The following is a 21,649-nucleotide window of genomic DNA, read 5'->3' as shown; positions in this document are numbered from 1 at the left end:
TATATTTGGAGATCATGAATATTTTACTTTAAAATGAAAGCTTCGGAAAAAAAATTATGTTATTCCTGAAAAGGCTAAGGAGGAAAAAAAAAAAAAAGTTGACAGTAATGGACAACTTTAATACTGCAGTAATGTCCAGGAAGAAATCATTGGTTCCAATGAGATTCTCATTTTAATCTTGGTATCAGATATCTCTTTAAGTGCCTCCTCACCAGGGGACAAGAGAAAAGGACAGAAAATGTGCCTGCCATTTGCAGAGGATACATAACAACAATAATATTAACTGCTGATGTGACTAGCATTTCTTTTCCATGTATTTTTTTCCTGATTAAAAAAAAAGAGAGTTTTCAGTGCTAAGAGCAGAAAGTTTAGAAAATGCAAATAGATATAAATCAGAATACAAGAATCTTTTATACACCCGCCACCTAGAGTTAACCATTTGCTAACAGTGTGCTGGTTTCATCTTTGTTTATTCTTTGTCAATACCTGTGTTTTCCAAAATGCATTCTATGGAACATGAGTTCCAGTGAACCCTCTATGAAAATGGGATTCCTTGGTCAAAAAAGTTTGCAAAATGCTACCTTAAGTAGAATTTCCTAGAGCTCTAGAATGCATGTTAACCTAGTCAAGGTGCCAAGAAATTATCACAGATTAAAAAAAAAAATTTAATGCTTATTTAGTTTTTAGAGACAGACGGAGTGTGAGTGTGGGAGGGGCAGAGATAGAGGGAGGCACAGAATCCAAAGCAGGCTCCAGGCTCCGAGCTGTCAGCACAGAGCCCGATGTGGGGCTCTAACTCACCAACCTTGAGGTCATGACCTGAGCCAAAGTTGGTCTCTTCACCGACTGAGCCGCCCAAGTGCCCCAGAAACTACCCAGAGTTTTTAAAATCTTGCTTAATTTCATTTAGCTCGGTCTTACTTGAAATGTGAGCCTTTATGTATGTGCATGTGTGTCTTATGTGATACCGATGTTCACCCCATGTTTCCATGTTAGAAAACAGTGGTGCAAACAGGGGTCAGCCAACAGAAAGAGCCAGATAGTGAATGTGCTAGGCTCTACAGGAAGCTCTGTGGCACCTGCTGAGAACAGCTGTCATCCTGTGAAAGCAGCCATAGGTGATACGCAGAGGACGGGCTGTGGTCACTGACCCTGTGCCTGCACGTACAGCATTGACAGGTTCCCACAGGACTCCACTTCTGTTATCTTATTTGAGTCTCCCGAGGCATCTGTGAAGTAAGGTCGGCATAGGTAGCCATAGTATCAGTGGGGAAACCGAGGCACTGAGATGTCTAATTTCCCATGGCAAGGTGCCAGCAGGATTACGTGGAATCATAAATCTGCTTTTGCTTGCTTATAAGCTGTTGGGCAGAGAAAAAGCAGGATTGGGGTTGAGATCAGAGGCCAGGAAGAGGCCTGGAGGCAGATCCAGATAAAGCTGTTGGCCCCAGTGAGAGCCCGCACGCCAAGGCAAGCATTTGCCTATTTAGAAGGGGCCATTACACAGCAGGGCTGCAGGCTGGGGGTTTTGGTGAGTGTTCTCTAAGTGCTGACCTCCCCTTCTTATTCTGTCCCCCAGGAGACATCAGGTATGACGAGGCCATGGGTTACCCTATGGTGCAGCAGTGGCGGGTCCGAAGCAACCTGTACCGCGTGAAGCTCAGCACCATCACCCTCTCGGCAGGTGAGGACCACCTCTCAGGCAGCCAGGGGGCTTAGTGCAATTCAGCACGTGTGCCCAAGGGCTTAGGGGGCAGGGGGCTTGGTGCAATTCAGCACATGTGCCCAAGGGCTTAGGGGGTGCCAGGCCCTGGGCTGGCACTGGGGATGCTGAGGGAATGAGGCCATGCCCTCCCCTCTATGAAGGAGCCCACAGGGAGGGGGGGCAGACAAGCAGACAGACAGTGAGACCCTTACGCTTCAGTCGGTTCAATGCAACAGTGGGGCAGCAGTGCCCCAGAGGAGGGAGCTGTCTGCTCTGAGGAGTCCGAGCGGCTTCCTGGAGGAAGGGGTATCATAGCAGTGTGAGGAAGGGTGAGTGGGAGATGGGGTAAATGACAATCTAAGTCACAATTACGTTCTGTGTATGTCAGGCCTGTGGATTATAAATTCTTCTGAGGCACTGGTTCCTCTGGTCTCTCCTGGATGATTTCCTTTCCTGTCCAACTCCTAGACAGCAATAACACATACCCCTCCAACACACGGGCACATATACTGCCCATGCTCTACCTGCACAAACCCTGTGTTTCAGTTGATGAGGCACAATTTATAGTTCTCAAAATGGGCCATGTTCTTTCATGCCTCTGTGCCTTTGCACATGCTGTTCCCTCTGCCTGGATCTCCTGGCCCAGGGAACACGTCGTGCAGTGCTGCAAGACCCCTCCTGTGTTCTCCATTCCCCTCAGAGTAACTCCGGATATTCCCTGTGAGCACCTGTATTAAAGCACTAACAAGTGCTAGATGCATATCTGAGTCTTGTCTGTCTTCTCCCCTGACCCAAGAACTGTGGGTAGGGTGTAGGCCCTGTTCTTTCCTGTATCCTCTATTGTATTCTCTGTAACTAACAGAGAATCAACACATTGTTGGCACTCTTGTTTGATAAAGGAATTAAACAAAAAAAAAGGAAAACTGGAAAATTCAGAGTGAATGAAAGTTTCTGGAAAGATGGGGTTTTCTACCCTGGCTGTTACTGGTAATGCTGCCACTGAATGATTGTCCCTGTGTCTCCTACTTACTGCCACATCTTTTCTTATCTTTTTCAATATCACTTTGTTCACGAGCAACACGGAACACTTTTAGTCTAGGAATCAGGGGACTTTCCCATCTGGGAAGTACAAATAGTGATTATTGCTGATGTTGGCTAAGTCCTTTCTAATGATTTTTTTTTTTTTTATCTTAGGACTTCTATCAGTCCTGCAAGGAAGGCATTATTTATCCCATTTTTTCCAGATGAGGAAACCGAGGGTCAGAGAGGTTAAGTAACTTGCCCAAGGTCACACTAGTAAGTGGCCGAACAGGAGCAGAGCAGGGATTTGATTACAGTTTTGTCTGCCTGGATAAAGTGCCACAGGTCATCTCCATGGTGTTGTTATTTATTATTTAAGAGAAATGATCTCATCATTAACACTGCTGCATTAATTACCCAGTTGTATGAGTTAACAGATTGATGGAGAGGGGTTGTCCTAATCAAACAGCCATTCTTTTGAGGCATGTTTCTGTTTTCCCTACCACCCACACCCTTGCACGGCACTTGTGAATGAGACTGCGATGTTTGTGTTAAAACTACAAAGGTGTATCAGCTTTAATTAATCAATAATGATGCTCCTGGGAACCCCTTGTAAATCAAGTGTTGGCAAACTGCAGCTCATTTCTACTGTTGGAGAAGGGCTTGCTTGCTGTTTTACATTGTACTTTCATGTGGCACAGAATCCACTGCTCTTGGAAGAATGGTGGTTGGTGTCCCCGCCTTGTCCCAGGACCTGTGCCCTGTATCGGGGTGGGGCGGGGGTGGGGAAGGACGCGTTTCCAGACTCAAAGACGAGTGGACTAGCTTCTGCGGTCAAGGTGGCGCCCCCTGGCGGTGCAGAGTGTAGGTGCGGCTGGCCAGGACTGTGTGAATGGTTTCTTGGGAGGGTGGGGGTGACTTTCCGGAGACTTCGTGCACAGGGAGGACATAGGGAAGAAGTGGGGAGGTCATTCCAGGTGGGTGGTGGTGTGAATGTGTATGGGTGTTGCGTGTCGGGGGATGTACGTGAAGAAAGGATGGTGGAGATCTCAGGTCACATTTAGGAGAAATCAGAAGGCTGATTTGGCTGGATGTAAAGCCTGATGTAGGTGGCTCATGGGAGATGCCCTTGGAGGCCTGGAATACCAGGTAAGGTCACTGGACTGGTCATCTAGTAGCAGGAAGGAGCCCACACAGGACTTAAGGCTCTTGGAAGCACAGCTTGGTGACCTGCCTGCCAGGGGAAGGTTGGGGGGGGGGGGTTGGGGACAGCAGTTGCTGAGTGATTGCTGTGCAGGCACCATGCTGGGCACTGAGGACCTAGGTCTCTTTGGCACAGGACTAAGGACAGTAGAGCAGCAAAGGAAGCCCTTGGCCATGTCAGCAGAGAGAACATACCACTGTTTTGGGAAGGCAAAGGCAGAGGCAGAAGGGAAAGTAGTGTTATAGGAAGCTAAGCCAGGGATCAAATCTTAGCACGCAGAGTATCTGCTGAGCCTAGGTCAGTGCAGCCCCGGGGCTCCAGCCATGGAGAGTTCAAGCCCTGGGTGACTGGATGCCGCGGGAAGTGCATATGCTTTGCAGTGAGAGCAGAAGGGGCTGGGAATCCTAGCTCCTCTGGCTGGAAGACCAAGGAAATGATTTATAGTCTGAGATTTGACTTGCTCACGTACACATCAGGGGGTGCCCTGTTGGGGCCTAAACTAAATTGGACAAAGTAGGCGAAATAGTGAGCAGTGTGCTTGGTACACATTAGTTGCTCGGGACAGACATCAACTTTGATTTCCTGATCATGACTTTCAGGTCCCGTGATCTAGGTCACCAGGCTTTTGGCCTTCCTCCGCTGTTGTTCCCCACTCAGTTGTGGGTCCACCAGAGGGACCGACCTTTGCCGTGTGAGCGAAGGGGAACTTGTTGCGTATGTTCAGACCAGTGCAGCCAGCAGGCTGATGCGGTGGTGAGGGATAAGGCACCAAACCTGGCTGGAAAGAGCCCCCTGCCACTTACAGTTTGGCAGCCACTGGCCTCCCAAATCTGACCACCTCCCCCTGCTCCTCCTCTGTCCAGGCTTCACCAACGTCCTCAAGATCCTGACCAGGGAGAGCAGCCGAGAGGAGCTGCTCTCCTTCATCCAGCACTACGGCTCCCACTACATCGCAGAGGCCCTCTATGGCTCCGAGCTCACCTGTATCATTCACTTCCCCAGCAAGAAGGTCCAGCAGCAGCTGTGGCTCCAGTATCAGAAAGGTAGGCCTGCAAATGCTTGCTGAAGTTGGCAGCTGGGTGGAGTGTGGAGGTAAGGCTCCTACAGGCTAAATCCTGGCTCTGTCTTGTACAGGCTGTGTGCCCTTAGGCTGTCCCCGCCCCTCTCTGGGCTTCCTTGCACCACTGACCCTATAAGGGGCCGTATGATGATATCTCAGGATTCTTCCAGTTCAGGCATTTTCTGAGGCTGCAAGGTGGTGGTCAGCACTCCAGAACTCTGGTCTTCTCCCGCAGGCTCCTTGTTCCCAGCTCTCTCCCCTTGAAACAACTGTTGGGGGAGAGTTAGAGGGGTGGGAGTGGTGTCTCCTTGACCCCTTCTTCTCTCCAGGCTGCTTGGAAGCCTGGCAGCCATCACTTTGTGTCTGAGGGCACAGTATCAAGTCTGTCCCACGGAGGGCCTTCTGTCCTCAGGGAGGGTCACCAGATCTTATCTCCCTTCAATCCTCAGCTGTTACCAGAGTTGGAACTCCCCAGATCAGATGCAGGAGACCAGTCTCCACCACCCCACCTTGGGAACTTCATTCCCTTCCCATCTCAGTTTTCCCTTCCTATGAAATGGGCACTTTAGCTGTTCTTGTCTGCCTCCCACATTAAAGGGTAGTAGTTTGTGTAGCAGCATTTTGAGAAAGACAGGCATATTGCATACATGAATGAGGTATGTTAACAGGCCTGTGTATTCACATCCCCATTTCACAGGGGAGAAAATGCGTCTCAGTTGTGCCAAGTCAAGTGCCCAGAGATACACAGCTAATAAGTAGCAGGGTGAGAATTGCTTCCTGTTAGCGTCCGTTACTGTTAGCATCGATCAACTGAGAAATAAGAGCTCTCGATGGACGATGGACGGAAAGGGTGGGGAGCAATGTTAAACATGTGCTCGCACCGTCGCCACATGGCTCAGCTCTGTCTCAAGAACCAGATCGGCCATAACCCTCAAACCCGCAGAACGTGGGGGCCACCAGGGACCTTACACGTCTCACTGGGCTTAGCAACCCAAGTTTGCAGTTGGGAAAACTAAGGCCCAGAGGGAGGAGGAAGCTTGCTTAGCATCACAGAGCTCCGCTGGGTGGGCCAAGACAAAGTGGGGTGCTTCAAGCTCCCCATCAGGGGTTTTGCATGCCGCCCCTCCTCCCTGACTGGATGGTGCCCCACTGCACCTGCATTTGCCATCTCTAGAACTTCTCCTTCTGTCCTGGGGCCTTGAGACCCCCACCACGGTCTCACCTCTCCCTGCCTCCTGTGTACAACTGTGTGGGCCACAGGGTGGTTTATAGACGCGGGGGACATAATTGAGTTGTGTGGGAATAGCTCTGTTTTATGGCTGTGACAATGACGGTCTTTAAGGAAGTGCATTAAATCAATAGAAGTCTCGTTGTCCTCCCCTATAAATAACGTGACACATCATTAAGCAGGGCAATAAGCTTCAGGACTTTGAAGTAATACAATTAGGTTATGTTTATAAAAAGCTTCGCTCACTGTGGCCGCTGAACTAACTCGCCTCGGCCTGTGTTTGGGGCCTGGGACAGCACTCTCATGCTAAGTGCCACGTCAGCTGCTTCCAGGCCTTGGACTGTTGCACTCCAGAAAATCCCACTCCTCATACAGTGAATGCATGGACTCTGTTGCAAGTCAGATGGTTTGGGGGCAGAGAGGAGGCCTGAAAGGGCATCTGGGGGCCCCTTTAAGACTCCAGAGTCTTCGGGTTCGCCACAGACTTGCTGGGAACCCTTGGTGTGGTAGTTTTTCTCTCTGGGCTGCCTGTGCTGAGGTGCTTTTCCTTCTTCTATCATCCAGGCTTGCCCCTAAGAAGAGCACAGGAATATGCTGAGGCCACCTTAACACTAACGTGTGCGTTCCTCTCTCTGTCCACCTGCTGGGATCTAGATGGCACATTAAACACGATGGTTTTATTTTTTAAATGTGGGAGTGATGTTTGCGAGTGGGAGGCTGAGAAGCCGGGGATTCCACCCCCCACACCCCAAAGAATTGAAAGAACTCTGGGCTCAGAAATAGCAGGTGACCTTTCTCTCCCCAGCCATCAGCTCTGTGTCATGGGCGCTTGCTAAACAAGGGCTCCCTGGGAAGCAGGTCAGGGTGGATCTGGGTTTGGAAGCTGATCACTCTGGCGGCAGAGCTGTGGGAAGAGGAGAGCTAGTGTGGGGCCGAGCCGGACAGACAGACTTGCAAGCCTCCTGCTGGGTAACCTCGGGCAAGTAACTGCTATGTTTCGGTGCCCCCACTTGTTAAATGAGAGATAGTAATTCCCTTGTGGGGCTGTTGGGAAAATGAAATGAGATAATACAGGTAAGATGTCTGGCGTAGAGTAAGCACATGAAAAACTGTAGCTTAAAATAAAGCAAAACGTGTGGGCGTCAGCTGAGGATTTCTGGTCCTGGCCACAACTCCTGGCTCACGTGTAAACCCAGCCCTTAGCTCCCCCTGTGACGCACCTGTGTCACCATAATAGCACAATCCCTGCAAATATCCTTCCAACCAGAGAGTGTAGGGGTAGAGGGGTTCCTGGAGTCTTTGAAATCTATGGTTAGCTCCACATGATGGCTTGTCCTTGGCTGGAAAGACCAAGGCTGGAAGAGAAGTTCAAGAAAAAAGACCCAACAGGGCACGGGTATTGAGCACAGACATGAATAGAGCACTTCACAGAGTATGGTTCCACTGGTTCTCCCACGTACCCCCGGAGGCAGAGAAAGCAAGGATACTACTCACCCCTTATCTTAAAGAAGGGGAACCTGGAGTGTAGAGAAGAAAAGGGGCTTGTCAGGGCCACACAGTTTGTTAGCGAATGAGATGGTGTTTGAATTCCAACCTGAGTACAGTGTTCCCTAGATCTTGTGTCCCCAGAAATTACAAATAAATGCCCCAGCCTTTCCAGATTTACTAATCATGGGGCTCTGGCTCCTGCTGTGATACAAAGCAGCCACTGGAAATCACTGGAAAGCCCAGGGGGTTGGGGTGAATGTGCCTGATTAAAATATCCTCATGAGAGGTTCATTTTATTCCCCTAAGTGCTTCTAAGTGTGCATTCCACAGGGAGAAAAAAGTCACATTTATCATGCATTAATTCTTTAATTCACTAATACCCAAATGTTCCTTCTTGGCAGACCTCACACCAGGTGCTGGGGCACCGCAATAGACAAGATGTGGGCACGGTCCCCTGTTTTTCATCACCAGTCTGTCTTAGACTTTCAACATTTTACCATTTTTGTTGTAGACTTTTTTTTTTTTTTTTAATTCACTGGTAAATAGCTGGAAAGAGGGAGGGACTGACACATGGTAAAGAACCCAGTCACTATCATGTGATGGCCCATACCTTTCCTTTCATGTGCCAGTTTTGATCCGTTAGGGAGTAGCTTGTCTAGGCCACTGTATGGAGCTCATTGAAGTCACTGGCCAAGAACATTATGATCAGTTAACAACATCTGCTGTGATGCAGATAGCGGCAGGGGGTGGTCTATGTATTGCTCTCCCTGCAGTAGGGCAAAGTGAATGCTAAAGTAACAGACCTACCTTGTGACACTGATTCCAGAGGGGGACTGGGTATGCCAAGCAGGACTAGAAAGATCTAGGCAGGGAGGTGGGGCTTTCTACCACCAAGTGGGTCTGCTCAGCATTTCACCGGTCTGGAGGGGACCAGAGCACCGAACAGGCTAATTAGATGGTGCCTGTCAGAAGCCAGGAAGAGCTGGACCTTAGAAGGCAACCAGAGCGGCCAAAATCATCGCTGGACCCTCCAGGCCCAGGCAGGCTTAGTGTGGAAGCTGTTTAGCCTGTCCGTTTCCTTTGACCTTCACCTCTCCTCCCAGGTGGTGCCCCAAGGACCACATGGAGTTTTGAGTCTCTTGCCTCAGCTCACTTTTCACTAAATACTGCTGTGGTCTTGATATGTGTGTATTTTAAAAAGCTACCTTTCTCCCAATTGGGCCTCCATTTCACTCCTTGACTTGATATTCACATATTCTGCTTAGCTGTGACCTTGATACATGAGACTTTTATCATGATTAAGAACTCTCTCTATGAAGTTATCTATCCCCTGGCTACCTTGGATAAAGACTTCCTCATTCGGAGATAAAGCAGAGGTTTTGCAATCAGATGGACTCTGATTCAAATGCAAGCTCTACCTCTTACCAGCTGTGTGTTCTTGGGCAAATTGATTCACTCTCTAGATCAGTTTCCTCATATGCAGAACACAGGCTCCCATGAAAGCATAGCATATCGATGGACTCATCTAGCACTGAGCTGGGCACCTATTTATCATCTTGGTCCAACCCATTCCTTCCCCACCATAGTTGCCATGTCTGCTCAGGTAACTGCGTTCATGTGTGTGTGTGCGTGCGCATGTGCACACGCGTGTGTGAACAAGAGACAGAGAGAGACCAACTGAAGGAGGTAGGAGGAGTCAGAAAAAAAGAGAGATAGGCAAAGGCAAACCAAGATACACACACACACACAGATACCCAAAGGAGAGACCAAGAAAGTATAGAAGAGAAAATTTATGCAATTAGTATGACTTTTCCAAGTTTATAGACTCTGTGACCCTGTGAAAGGACATTTTCCAGTGAAGGTTATACTGCTCTTGAGTTAAGATTGGGATAGTCCATGGTATAGAGATGTCCTCACAGATAAATGCCTGGTGCCACCTTTAAAAGATGTTTTATCTCTATTATAATTTCCCAAGACTGTCCAAGGGAATGAATTTCTGCATTTCCATTTGAATTACAATGCACTTTTGAATGTCAGCTGAGGCATTCCTAGACTCCTCTTTAAAGGAGTTTTGGCTGTTTGAAAGGCAGCCCAGGGGTTGAGGTGGGGGGGAGGAGAAGGGAAAGAAAGTCAAATGTCACCTCCTTTTGTGAGGACAGTTGTGGCCAAGGGGCTGATGTGGGCTGGAGAACTCTCTGGGGCTTTCAGTTTCCTGAGGGAGCTTGCTTCAAAGACAGCAACCAGACATGAAAGGAGTCGTTCTCAGAGCCGAGACCTGCCTGGGCACCGGTTTACTTCTCTGTAGATTCAATCATCGGGGGCAGTTTTCACGTCCCGTTTGCTTGACCTTGTGTTAGCAGTTGACAGAGTTGACCACTTCCTGCTTGAGGCACTTTCTGTGTTTGCTTTCATGGCACCAGACCTTCCTTGTTGGCCACCTCCCTTCTTGCCGGCTCCTTTCTCTGTCTGCTGCATCCTCCTCTGCCAAACCAGTTGCTGTGGCTGCACAGGACCCTGGCCTGGGCCCTCTTCTTGGACTGTCCTTCCCTCTGTGGGGACTCTGTCACCATCCCTACAATTGATGACTCCCACTTCACACCTGTGCCTCCAAGCTTTCCTCTGGTATTTGCTGTTATGCCAGCTCCCTTGCCCGCCCAAACTCTGCCCCACACACCCTAGACAACCTAGCACTTTCCGGTGTTCTCGCAAAACGTGCCATGATCTGTTTGGATCTTGGGAAGGGAGACAGAAGGCTGAGTCCTTCTTCTTCTTCTTCTTCTTCTTTTTTTTAAATTTTTTTAACATTTGTTTATTTTTGAGAGACAGAGAGAGACAGACTGTGAGTGGGGGAGGGGCAGAGAGAGAGGGAGACACAGAATCCGAAGCAGGCTCCAGGCCCTGAGCTGTCCGCATAGAGCCTGATGAGGAGCTCAAACTCAAAAACTGTGAGAAGTCGGACGCTTAACTGATTGAGCCACCCAGGCGCCCCTGCTGAGTCCTTCTTAATATCTCCCTCTCCCTCCCCCCGCCCATTTTGCAAATGTTATCCATTTTAATTCCCAGTTAGGTCTTGAATTTACCCTTTTCTTTCCATCTCACTGCGGTCGCTCTGTCACTAGTTGCCATCGTGACTTGTCTGGCCTCTAGCATAGGCATCCTACCTGGACTCCCTGCATCCACTCCTGTCCCCCATCAATCCAAACCACACAGCAGCCCTCAGGACATGGACCAGTCAGGGCTCTCCAGAGAGATGGAACCAACAAGATGGTTGGTTGGATGGATATGTAATATTCATGTAAAAGATACATTTGATACACACACACACACACACACACACACACAGATTTATTATAAGGAATTGGCTCATGTGACTGATGTTATTGTACAAGCTAAGTTTCAATCCAAGATCTGTTCAGCGGACTGGAAATTCAGGAGAGCTGGTAGTATAAGTTCTAATTCCAAAGCTGGTGGGCTTGGGACCCAAAAAGAACCAATGTTTCAGTTTAAGTCCAAAGGCAGGAAGAGAATGACGTTCCTGCTCAAACAGTCAGGCAGGAGGAGTTCCTTCTCACGGGAGGGTCAGTCTTTTTGTTCTAGTCAGGCCTTCAACTGATTAGATGAGGCCCACCCACATTAGGGAGTCTGCTTTAGTCTTCTGATTATCTCATCCAAGACACCTTCACAGACACAGCTAGAATAGTGTTTGACCGAATATCTGGACACCCCATGGCTCAGGCAAGATTTCACATAAAACCAACCATCATGGGATGTTTCTAAAACAGACATTCCTTCATGCCACTTCTGGAATGAAAACTCCTGGGTGCTGTGTCCTTGCCCTGAGGTTAATTTCCAGACTCTTCTGCACGGCCTCAGGGCCCTCCCAGATCTGCTGTGTCCCCAACCGACTGCCCCTTCCTCGGGCCCCATCTGCCCCAGGCTGTCTGCCTTTCAGTCACACGCAGCCGCACGCTCCTTAACTACAGCAGGAGTCAGGGATCAGAGCCTGTCCACATCCATCTATGCCAGGGTCTCAGCCAGGTGGTGGGATGTGGCTGAGGACCCCTCTCCCTTCCCCTTGCACCGTGGCTCCGATGCAGCTACTTGTAGGATGCATCTAGCTCTGAGGGAGAGGGGAGGGTAGAGCGGTCAGGGGAGGTTAAGGGAGAGCTGGACGCTCACTCGCTAGTCTGCAGCACGCCAGAGGAGGGAACCCACTTCTTTCTCCTCAGAGCCTTGCAAAAAGACGATACAGGATGTGGTTCATTAAACACAAATAGGCCCATGAGACTGCCATTTCCACCAGATGAAATTACCAAAAAAAGCATTTGTTCCCCGCTTTAGATTGAGTCCATCTGGAACGGAACACCCTAGTCTTCTTCCTATTGGCGCGTACCGAGAATAATAATCCTTCGCGGCGCTCGGCGCAGAGCAACTCACAGAGCCCTCTCACGTACATTATTTCATCCAATGTACTCCTCGCACAACAGGCCTGAAGGGAGGCGTTGCTGTCTGCATTTCATGCTTGAGGAAACTGAGGCTCAGAAGGGTAAGGCGACCTGAGGGAGTTCACACCAGGGAGTGTGGCAGAGCAGGGATTTGAACCCAGGCTGCTTTAATCATGAAGACCCTGTGTGTGCATAGCATGGCGGCCTCAAAGAACTCTCTAGATGCTGGCTGGCATGAGACCCAGGGGAGCTGTTTGCACTCCTGTTCTGTTTCTCTTATCCACCACTGGAAGAACTGAGGGAAGCAAAGACTTAGGCCCTCAGCTTGGGCGGGGGAGGAGGTACTCTATGCACCAGTACCCCTCTGGTAGCTTAACTCTCTGTCTTAGCTTAGCCACAGCACTGCCAGACAAAGCCAAACCCTAAAACGTCAGAGCTGGAAGAGGCCTTGGCAGGCATCCAGCTAGGGTGAGCTTCTCCTTATGCGCCGGTTTTGATCAAAAGGTAGTAGCTGCCTGGAATGCTCGCGGAAAGAGATCCTGGGTCAGGACCAGGCTTGGTGACAGGAATCCAGTGGTCACTTAGCGACATCTACCATGGGTACAAAAGGAAGAAACAATGACTCTTGTGTAAGGCATTCTCTATTCTCATCTGGGCTGGCTGTTCCCATTCTACAGACGGGAAAGTTGAGGTCTGCTTATGCAATCTGTTAGAACCTATAGTTACAACGTAATAACCAGCTAACAGCGTTGTTTTTTTTTTTTTTTCTTCACCCTCCTGAAAACTCAGAGCAAATTCAAAGTCTCCTGCTTGCCAAAGCCCCCCATATCCTCAGAGATGGCAGAGTTACCGGTGGACAGACTGCACATTTTCTTGTTGTAGGGTACGTGCACACACAAATACATCCTCCCCTGAAGCTCTGGAGACCACCCCTGTTGTCCTTCCCCCTAGGGCAACAATACAAGATGGATACTGCTGTAAGCTGGTTACCCTTGATTCTATTCAGCCAGGGGCGAAACCACAGCTGTTCTGCTATCACAGGCCTATTCCCAGGAAGGCGATACAGGGACTGAGGGAGCGGGGCTGTCCGAAGGGACCCTTCTCTCTCAGCAGTCCTGCCCTAAGAATGTGGAATTTCCCTGGAGATGAATATGGGGCTTTTGTTCTCTCTCTGCCTTCAGCCCCTTAGTGAGAACAGAATGGTCTGGAAGGAACGCTGGTGCACCGAGGGAAGCTTTTGTCTTCCCCAGGTCGGCAGCAGCAGATAGAACCCATCAACCTGAGAGCAGCCTCACTCACAGATATCACGGCACAGGGTGTGTTTCCTGCTGCTCTATCTCTCCTAGTTCTTCCTTCATACCTTCTCACCCCTCCATCTTTCCACACTAAGGGGTCCACTAGTGGGTCCAGCTCCTGGAATATGCCAGGCTCTGTATCAGGTGCTGAGGCTGCAAGGCGAGTGAGACCCACCCTCTGCTCTCAGGAAGCTCACAGCCAAATAGGAAAGATTAACAGGTGGATAGACAGTTACAACCCTTTTGATAAATGCTGCAACAAAGGAAAGCATGCACACGTGCGTGTGTGCACTGTGTGTGTGTGTGCGGGGTGGGGGGGGTCAGGAGTGAAGGAAGCAAGCCTGGGAGACTGGCCCCTAACCACGTAGGGTGGCTTGGAACTTTCCTGGAGGAGATGTCCCAGCAGAGCCCGGGAGGGTGTGGGCATTTGCCAGACTGGGGTGGTAGAGAAGGGATTTGCAGGGGACAAGACGTGAATCTGGGGTGTGGGAAAGCCTGGTGAATGCCGAGTCCTCTCAGGCCAGTTTGCAGCAACAGTGCCTGAATCTCTCCAGGTGCTCTTTAGGGACACCACTGGCTTCTTTTTTTAGGTCTTTGAACGTCTCTGTTCCTCGGTCTTCCAAGTAGTTAGAGAAACTGCCATTGCCTCTGTCCATAGCTGAGTCTTCTCGCACAAGGGCAAGGCTGTATCTCCAAATGCCTGCAATGGAGTCAACACATGGGGCTAGTTTCAGAGGTACCTGGGGAATAGTTAGGGAAGCATCAAGGTTATTACGAAGATGGCATGAGGTCGTGTGATGAGTTGGCTTGTAGGAACTCAAATCAGTCATTGTTCCCCACTCCTTATCAAAGGTGTACCTTTCAACAAATACCGACATACATACCCAGTGTATGTGAGTCTTCTGCCCCGTTTGCCAGATGTGTGACTAGGGCAAGGCATTTTGATTTGCTGAGTCTCAGTGTATCTTCAAGATGGGTACAGTGATGCCTGCTTCACAGTATTGTTAGCAGAATTCGCAGAAACAATGATTATAAAGTGATAATCACTGCACCTGGCATATAAGAAATACTCAGGAAATGCGAGCTGTTATTGTTATCATTTATTATTGTGAGACGCAGTTGAGTCAGTGATGATTGTTATTACCATCAGTTTCCCAAAACAAAAAGCCTAATGGTATAGCTCTTTCCAGTCCTGAGTACAGAAGCCTAGATAAGCCTGAAGTCACGGCTGTTTCTCACTGGATGATCTGCCAGCTTGAATTTGAGTCCTGCCTGAACCTGGGGGTGGTTGGGGTGGGGGGGAGGGGAGCAAAATTATCAAAAAGCACAGCCTGGAACCCAGCAGTGGGGCACAGGGGAGTGTTTGCACAGCTGGGCACTGAGCTTATAATACACGAGAAGGATGTGTAGGGCTGTGTGTGTTGGGGAAAGGGATTCCGGAGGAATGGGCAATGATGACTGATTTGTATGCAGTTCCTACTGTGGGCCAGTTAATCACATGATCTTGCGTTGTCTTCATGAGAAGCCGGCAGGGTCCAGAGTATTATGTCCATCTTCCAAATGAGAAAACTCATCTGCTTAAGGTCACGTGGCTGGTAATAGGCAGAGGCAGGATTCTATCCCAGGACTGTGTCACTCTAGAGCCCCAATGCCCTACTTCATCCCTGTAAGAACAGATGCCAGGTACTGAGAACCACTATCTGCCAGCAGGCATGCTGGGCACCTCGCATACAGGATCTCAGTGAATCCTAACAACAAATCCTCTGAAGCTGGTGTCTTCCTGCCTAGGAAACTGAGACTCAGGAGGTGCTGGGGTGGGAGGGGGGATGTATATAATCCAGAGACATATAGCTGGTGGAAATACCTGCTCTTCCCTTTCTTTCTTTTCTTGCTCGGGGCCTCTCACCATTTACGTTTTGCTGTTACTTAACCACAGTGGGCACTCCAAAAAGTGTCCTCTCTGGGAGGCATTTCTCTTCCTCTTGAAACAGGTAGACATACTTCATCGGAAGAGTGAAAAAAATAGAGGCAGATAGACCAGCATGATTCTAGCCTGCATGATGTCGGTCAGTTGGTTCCAGATTCTTGTTTTCTATCAACACCCTGGCTTTGGGCTGGGGCGCAGGCTTCGAGCCAGGTCTTAGAGACTGACTTGACCGCTGATCCATTGGGTTGGAGCTGGTCTTCATCTGACACACAAGCCCTAGACCCCAAGTGTTCCTCTGTAGGATTCTTGGGGTCTGCCCTTCTGTTTCCTCACATTCCATGGGCGCCCGATGGAAGGCTTCTTTTAGAGATCTTGGTTCAAGAAGTCCCTGAAGTCTGAGGCACCACAATCACTGAAATTCACAACCGGAAAGACCCTTAATTCAATAAATCTATTAACTGTAGATGATGAAATGGGTAATGAAAAACTTGTTCAAAGGGAACTATAAACTAGTGACAGGGTTAGGACTCAAACCAGCTCCCTTTTCTTTCTTCCTTCTCATTCCAAGAAGATGTGTTAAGAGACCCTTTGTCCAAAGGTATCTCCTTTTTGTTTCTAACAGCTTTATTGAGATATATAATGTACATACCACACGTCGAAGGTATCTTTTTGAGCCTTCCCTTCTGGTGGTGATTCTGCACAAAGACACAGTTTGGGTTGAGTTTACAGAAGGAAATACAACTTTTCATTATTGTCTGGTTGAGAAGCTTCTTCAAGGAAAATGAAATCGGAGGTAAACACGCCTCCCACTTTCAACTATGTCCCGTTTTCTGTCCCACCTACTGTCAGTGATTCAGGGAGGCAGCTGGTGGGAGGGGGACAAGTGGGCACAGACAGCAGGGGCTAAATGCAATACAAAGTGTTCATTTATATTAACATATGAGCAAAGCCGACCCCCTGCCCTGGTTTTGTCCAGCAACAGTTTTAGTGTCTACTCTGTGCCAATGCGGCACCAAATTCAACGTGGCTCTCCCTTCGCAGAGCTCAGTCCAGACTTGGAGAGAGATAGGTAATGAGGAAATCACAATGCAACGTGGAAACGCTAGGAGCAGCAGCCACACAAAGCGTGGCTTGGACACCTGGCTCAAACTGTGCGGTGGGTCAGGAGGGGCATCCCAGGAACCCTGCAGGAGGCAAGGTTTAGGCCACGTAGGTGGGTAGGGAGAGGGGAAGTTTCAGGTAGCAAGACATGCGTGTACAGAAAAGGCCCTGAGATACGAGACAAAAAGTGTATGGAGCAGATTGCTAGGGAGGAGCTGAGATAAACGCCAAATCCCCCTAGATGCGTGGACCATGCTAAGAAATGCGCCCGTTTTAGTAGGAGCCGTTTAAGGTCGTTTAAAGATTTTTGTGTCATATTAATTTGCATTTCAAAAAACGATTGATTCTGGCTGGTGCAGGGTGGGGCTGGACCTGGGATTGAAGGACGTGTATAAGGGATGCTAGATAAGAGTCATCCGGGAAGATCAGTTAGGAAGTTGTAGCCTTGTTTCAGGAGAAAAATGATAGCAGCTTAACATTTCGTAGTTGTGAAGCTGGAGAAAACAGAAATAAATGGGTAAGAAATGGGGGCGCTGAAGGGTTTCTTTTTTTTTTAATTTTTTTTTAATGTTTATTTTTATTTTTGACAGAGACAGAGCATGAGCGGGGGAGGGGCAGAGAGACAGGGAGACACAGAAGCAGAAGCAGGCTCCAGGCTCTGAGCTGTCAGCACAGAGCCTGACGCGGGGCTCGAACTCACAGAGTGTGAGATCATGACCTGAGCCGAAGTCGGACGCTCAACCGACTGAGCCACCCAGGCGCCCCAGAAGGGGTTCTTAAAGTAGAGCAAAGGAAGGTCGGCCAGTGTTGGAGAGCGGAGCTCAGGTTTGAGGACAGTGAGCGTGAGGGTTCTCAGGGAGGTCTTCATCCAGCACAGCAGCCCACAGTTCACATCCCGATTGGCAGTACAAAGTGGGCAGCTGGACATACCCCAGACTGGTAATGAGGGGGAAAAACAAACAAACCGAAAATGCAGGTTTGGGACCCGGTTGGTAACCGTCATAGGAGACAGAGCTCCCTGTATAAAGACACAGCTCCCCTTTTGCAACTTGTCTCCTCAGGGAGCAGCCTTCCCCACCCTCACCCCCCCAACCGTGGGCCCAGTATTGTTTCTGAGGTTTTCTTTAGAGCGGCTTTATTTCATTTAGAGGGGCTGTGCATGCTTCTCGTTTCTGGCCAGCTTTTCCTTCTGTAAAATGCTGTGGGATAGTGCATGTTAGGTAGGCTGGCGTTAACATCTCCCATTTCATGGAGGAGGGAGAAGGGCCTGTGCAGCCATCGATGCCAGAGCAGGAGAGAAGAATACATCCTGCTAGGGCTTTGACCTCAGCATTTGTACCTTTCATTTAGCTAAGAATTAAGTAGCCTTTATGGGAGGTGCAGGGTGGATGGCCCATCTGTGTATGGATCACACGTTTCTTCCAGCACATCCATCGGCACAAGCTTCCTTCTCCTGCATCCAGCCCTGAGCCAGGATCAGGGGAGATACGAAGCAGGCCCACTCCCTTTCCACCCTTTGAGCCACGATATTTACAGTTTATTTCTAACCCTGCTCTAGAATCATCAGGCTTGCAAACAAGTTTCAGGTCCTTGGGCCTGAGACAGTTAGGGTTTTTATTCTCAAGTTTAGATATTAAGTGTCCTTTCACAGAAACACAGTCTTATTCATGTGGTTGCTCATAAACTACATTCGTAAAACTTAATTTATCATACTCTGAAGTGTGCCGTCACGGGGCAGTAGTGGGATGGACTCCCACCCGGTATGCATGCGGTTTGGCCACAGAACTGATGCTCCCGCCCACACATCAAGATATAAAAGGGCTAATCGATCACATAATGAGGCTTTCTGCTCTCCCTAAGGTCCCAAGTGGCTTGAGAAAACAAGGAGAGACTGGCCTGGCTAGTATATAATGGGCAGGGAGGTTGGGGTATGTCTCCACTGTTTGAAATTCCCTCTGGCACCAAGAGTGGGAGCACCTGGGTTTGCCAAATGAGGGGCTGATGGGGAAGTGGGAAGTAGCGGGGCTTGGATGCTGTCAGAATCCAAGCATCAAATTTGGAGTCAGAATCATTACAATTCACCCTGGATGTTTGGTTACTGAAATGTGCCATGATTCATTTAATTGAACTTGAACGTGTGTAAGTAAGCCATTATGGCACTCTATGAGGGCTGCAGTGTGAGGGTGGTAAGGGAAATGAAAATTCTACTAAATGCCTTATATAAGAGCCCAACGCTGTGTATTTTGAGAAATGAAATGAGTGCTTTGGTCACTATCAATGATGTCTGAAACTCTGAAGGCGATAAAGTGTCTTAGTGAGGACTTTTGTTATCGATTTAGTTTGTGTAGAGACATGTGTGATCTTGATTTGTTTCGGTTATCTGTGACACAAGAGATTCCCAGAGATCGTAGATGGAGGACTGTTGCACCCACTGACTGGACCAGATGAACACATCTTTGGCAATGGCCCAAGAGTACAGAGGAATGTGGAGATGGGGTGGACTGTTGGCCAGGGCGTCCAGTGAAAAGAGGACTGCATGAAGTTTGGCCAGTTGTGTTGCCTCTTAGGTCCTGTCTCGTTATCAGGAACATCCCAGTGAAGGACTGAAAAGCAGCAGCTTTCCAGCAAATTCGATCATATATGATGGTTGGTGATGCCATCTATAAAGTTACTGGGTTGATCATAGGGGACTCCTCAGATAGCCAAGGGGTCTTGGAAAAGGGGTGACCTTCTCCAGCACCATGGTATCCAGCCAAGGACCAAGGATGGAGGGGGGACCCTGTCCTACAGACGAGGTATGCCGAGGGCCTACGTTTGGCTCTGTGCTATAGCAGGGGGGTCTCGTGGCTGTGCTGAACTTTCAGAGTGCTGCTTCCCCGACCCAAGGCCTAATGGGCAGCAAGGGATGGAGGGCCACAGGTTCAGTGTCCGTGACAACCAGCCTTTGTTTCCAGGAGAGCCCAAGATGCAGCCAGCAATTGCACTCTAATGGCTTATGTTAATTTTTGTAATTACTTGAGTTCATGAATAATGACCCAGAGGAAAAATCCTTTTATGCTAGCCATCTAGCAGAATAGCTAAACACGCATATTTCTGTCTTGAAATAAATACACACACATGCACACAATACATACATATATATGTCTGTATATAAAAATCGTGACTCCATTTAACCTCTCAAAAACAGTCAAGATGACATCCTGACTACTTTCATCAAATAATTAGCCTTTAAGCTTGACGTGCAGCTTCCCTTGGGGGGTACAGTACTATGAGTGTTTGCCTCCACCTCTCCAGGAATCCCTCTCTCCCTCCAGTAGGCTTTTCCTTCAGAAGCTGAGCAGTGCCACCCGCAACACCAACACAGGTCTGCAGTCTCCCGACGTTAACTTGAAAATTTCACATCAGTGCAGCATGACGGGAAGTCACGTTCCCTGAGCACCTCACACTTTCTGAATTAGGTACTTCTACGTATGCCATCCCATTTGTATCTTTTAATTCTCACAAAAGCGCTGTAAAACATAAACTGTCTTTGCCTTCCACCAGATGAAGAAACAATAGTTCAGCAGAGTGACAAGAGCCTAGTAAGTTCCAGTAGTTGGGGCAGAGTAAGGACTTGGACCAAAGTGGAGCTGATTATTACAAAGCGGAGGTTCTTTCTACCACTCCAATGTATTAAACACAGTTATAGCAAGAATTGGGCAAAAAGTGAGGCAAAATGCAACAATTCTAGTTGGTTAAAGAGTAATTAAAATCGTAGAGCTAAAAGGGATTTTACCAACGATCTAGTCTAACCTCTTTACAGACTGGGAAACTGTTGGAGAGGTGTGTTGATCACCAGAGGCCACCTGAGTAGGTCAAGGGCAGAGCTGTGATTCAGACCTAGACGAAGTCCAGTGACTTTCCCACTAGAATACATTGGCAGTCCCAGAGCTGCCTCACTAACTTCGGACTTAGCCAGGAGAGCATGAATATTAATGATATTGACAAGATATAGCCATAGGTCTGGAGTGTAAGTATGTATTTTGCTAAGCAGCTTTGTACCTCACCACTGCCCTGCTTGTAAAATTCATCCAGGCATCTGCTATTTCATATCTGTAATTTGTTTTTGAGATCCCTCGAGGGGCTGTACGTCCTAAGTACAAATCAGCAGCCTAGTCAGGTGCAAGACAGAGCCCCCAGTTTCATACCAAGCTCTGCCTTCTACTTCCCTGCAACAGAGCTGGGTAACACTTTACTTTTAAGAGGCCATTAATTAGCACTAGATTAGAAGTACAACTACTTAAGCATTACTTGCCTTACCCACAGGAACACTGTAGGACTCCAGCCAAGTTTATCTTACTGACTGGAATAATGGAGTGTCCCTCTGCGGACTGTCTTTGGCTGGATTGACCCTTACAATCATTCAGGAAGTGCCTATCCCTGGCCTCTCAGGAAGTCCACGGCAATGTAACATTAGATTTCAAGTATCTTAGGAAAGACTGAAACAATTTCTGAAAGAGTAGACACATGAATATCATTTATTAATTTTTTTTTCTTTTCTGAACACTTCCCATAGTGCCTGGCCCACAGTAGGTACTCAAGAAATACTGAATGAATCATTGCTCTAAAACCTTAATTTCTAAGTTAATTACTCAGAATGATAAAGGGAGGCAGGGACTTAACTAACCTGTAAGTAATCTGTTGCCTAAGAATACCGTTTTGTCCAACATGAGGGGGCTACTACGTTAAGAAGACGAAGGTTACTGGAGACCTATCATCATTAGCAAGTAAACAGCAGCCAGTTAAATAACTGAGGATATATTTTGCGTTAGGGACCATGCTATGTGCTCACAGCAATTTATACAATAATAGACACATGAAATAGGGAGAGTGATAATAGAAAGGAACAGGTGACCAGGAGAGGAAATGCCTGAGAAAAGTTGTGGCTGGCAATTAGGAATCCATAAAATAGGAAAGAGGGAAAGTTAGTTTGGAGTGGTTGGAACACCTCATGCCACTCAGGGAAGACAGGAACAGCTGTCACCTGTTGAGTACGCCGAGGACTACATCCAAGTAGTTTTGCATCCATTGTCTCGTATTTTACACCCTTCCTGTGAAGAATCATTTCATCATTTTCCAGAAGGGGAAAGGTGAAATGGCTTGTCCATGGCCACATGGAAGATTAGCAATGGTTTTC

At 48.4% G+C, this 21,649-nt stretch overlaps 1 protein-coding gene across 4 annotated transcripts in view; it reads left to right on the top strand.

Moving 5' to 3' along the window:
• Positions 1–21,649, top strand: part of ASTN2 (astrotactin 2) — an 879,885-nt gene that overhangs the window by 637,759 nt on the left and 220,477 nt on the right. For all 4 annotated transcript variants that reach the window (XM_045469026.1, XM_045469024.1, XM_045469025.1 and 1 more), the window contains 2 exons: positions 1,580–1,684; positions 4,793–4,972. In XM_045469026.1, coding sequence (XP_045324982.1) covers positions 1,580–1,684; positions 4,793–4,972 — 285 coding nt within the window. The remainder of the gene's footprint in view (positions 1–1,579; positions 1,685–4,792; positions 4,973–21,649) is intronic.

The sequence above is a fragment of the Leopardus geoffroyi genome, chromosome D4 (assembly GCF_018350155.1).
Source record: "Leopardus geoffroyi isolate Oge1 chromosome D4, O.geoffroyi_Oge1_pat1.0, whole genome shotgun sequence".
Taxonomy (NCBI): domain Eukaryota; kingdom Metazoa; phylum Chordata; class Mammalia; order Carnivora; family Felidae; genus Leopardus; species Leopardus geoffroyi.
Note: the sequence above shows the minus strand (reverse complement) of the source record. Positions and strands in the feature narration are given on the sequence as shown.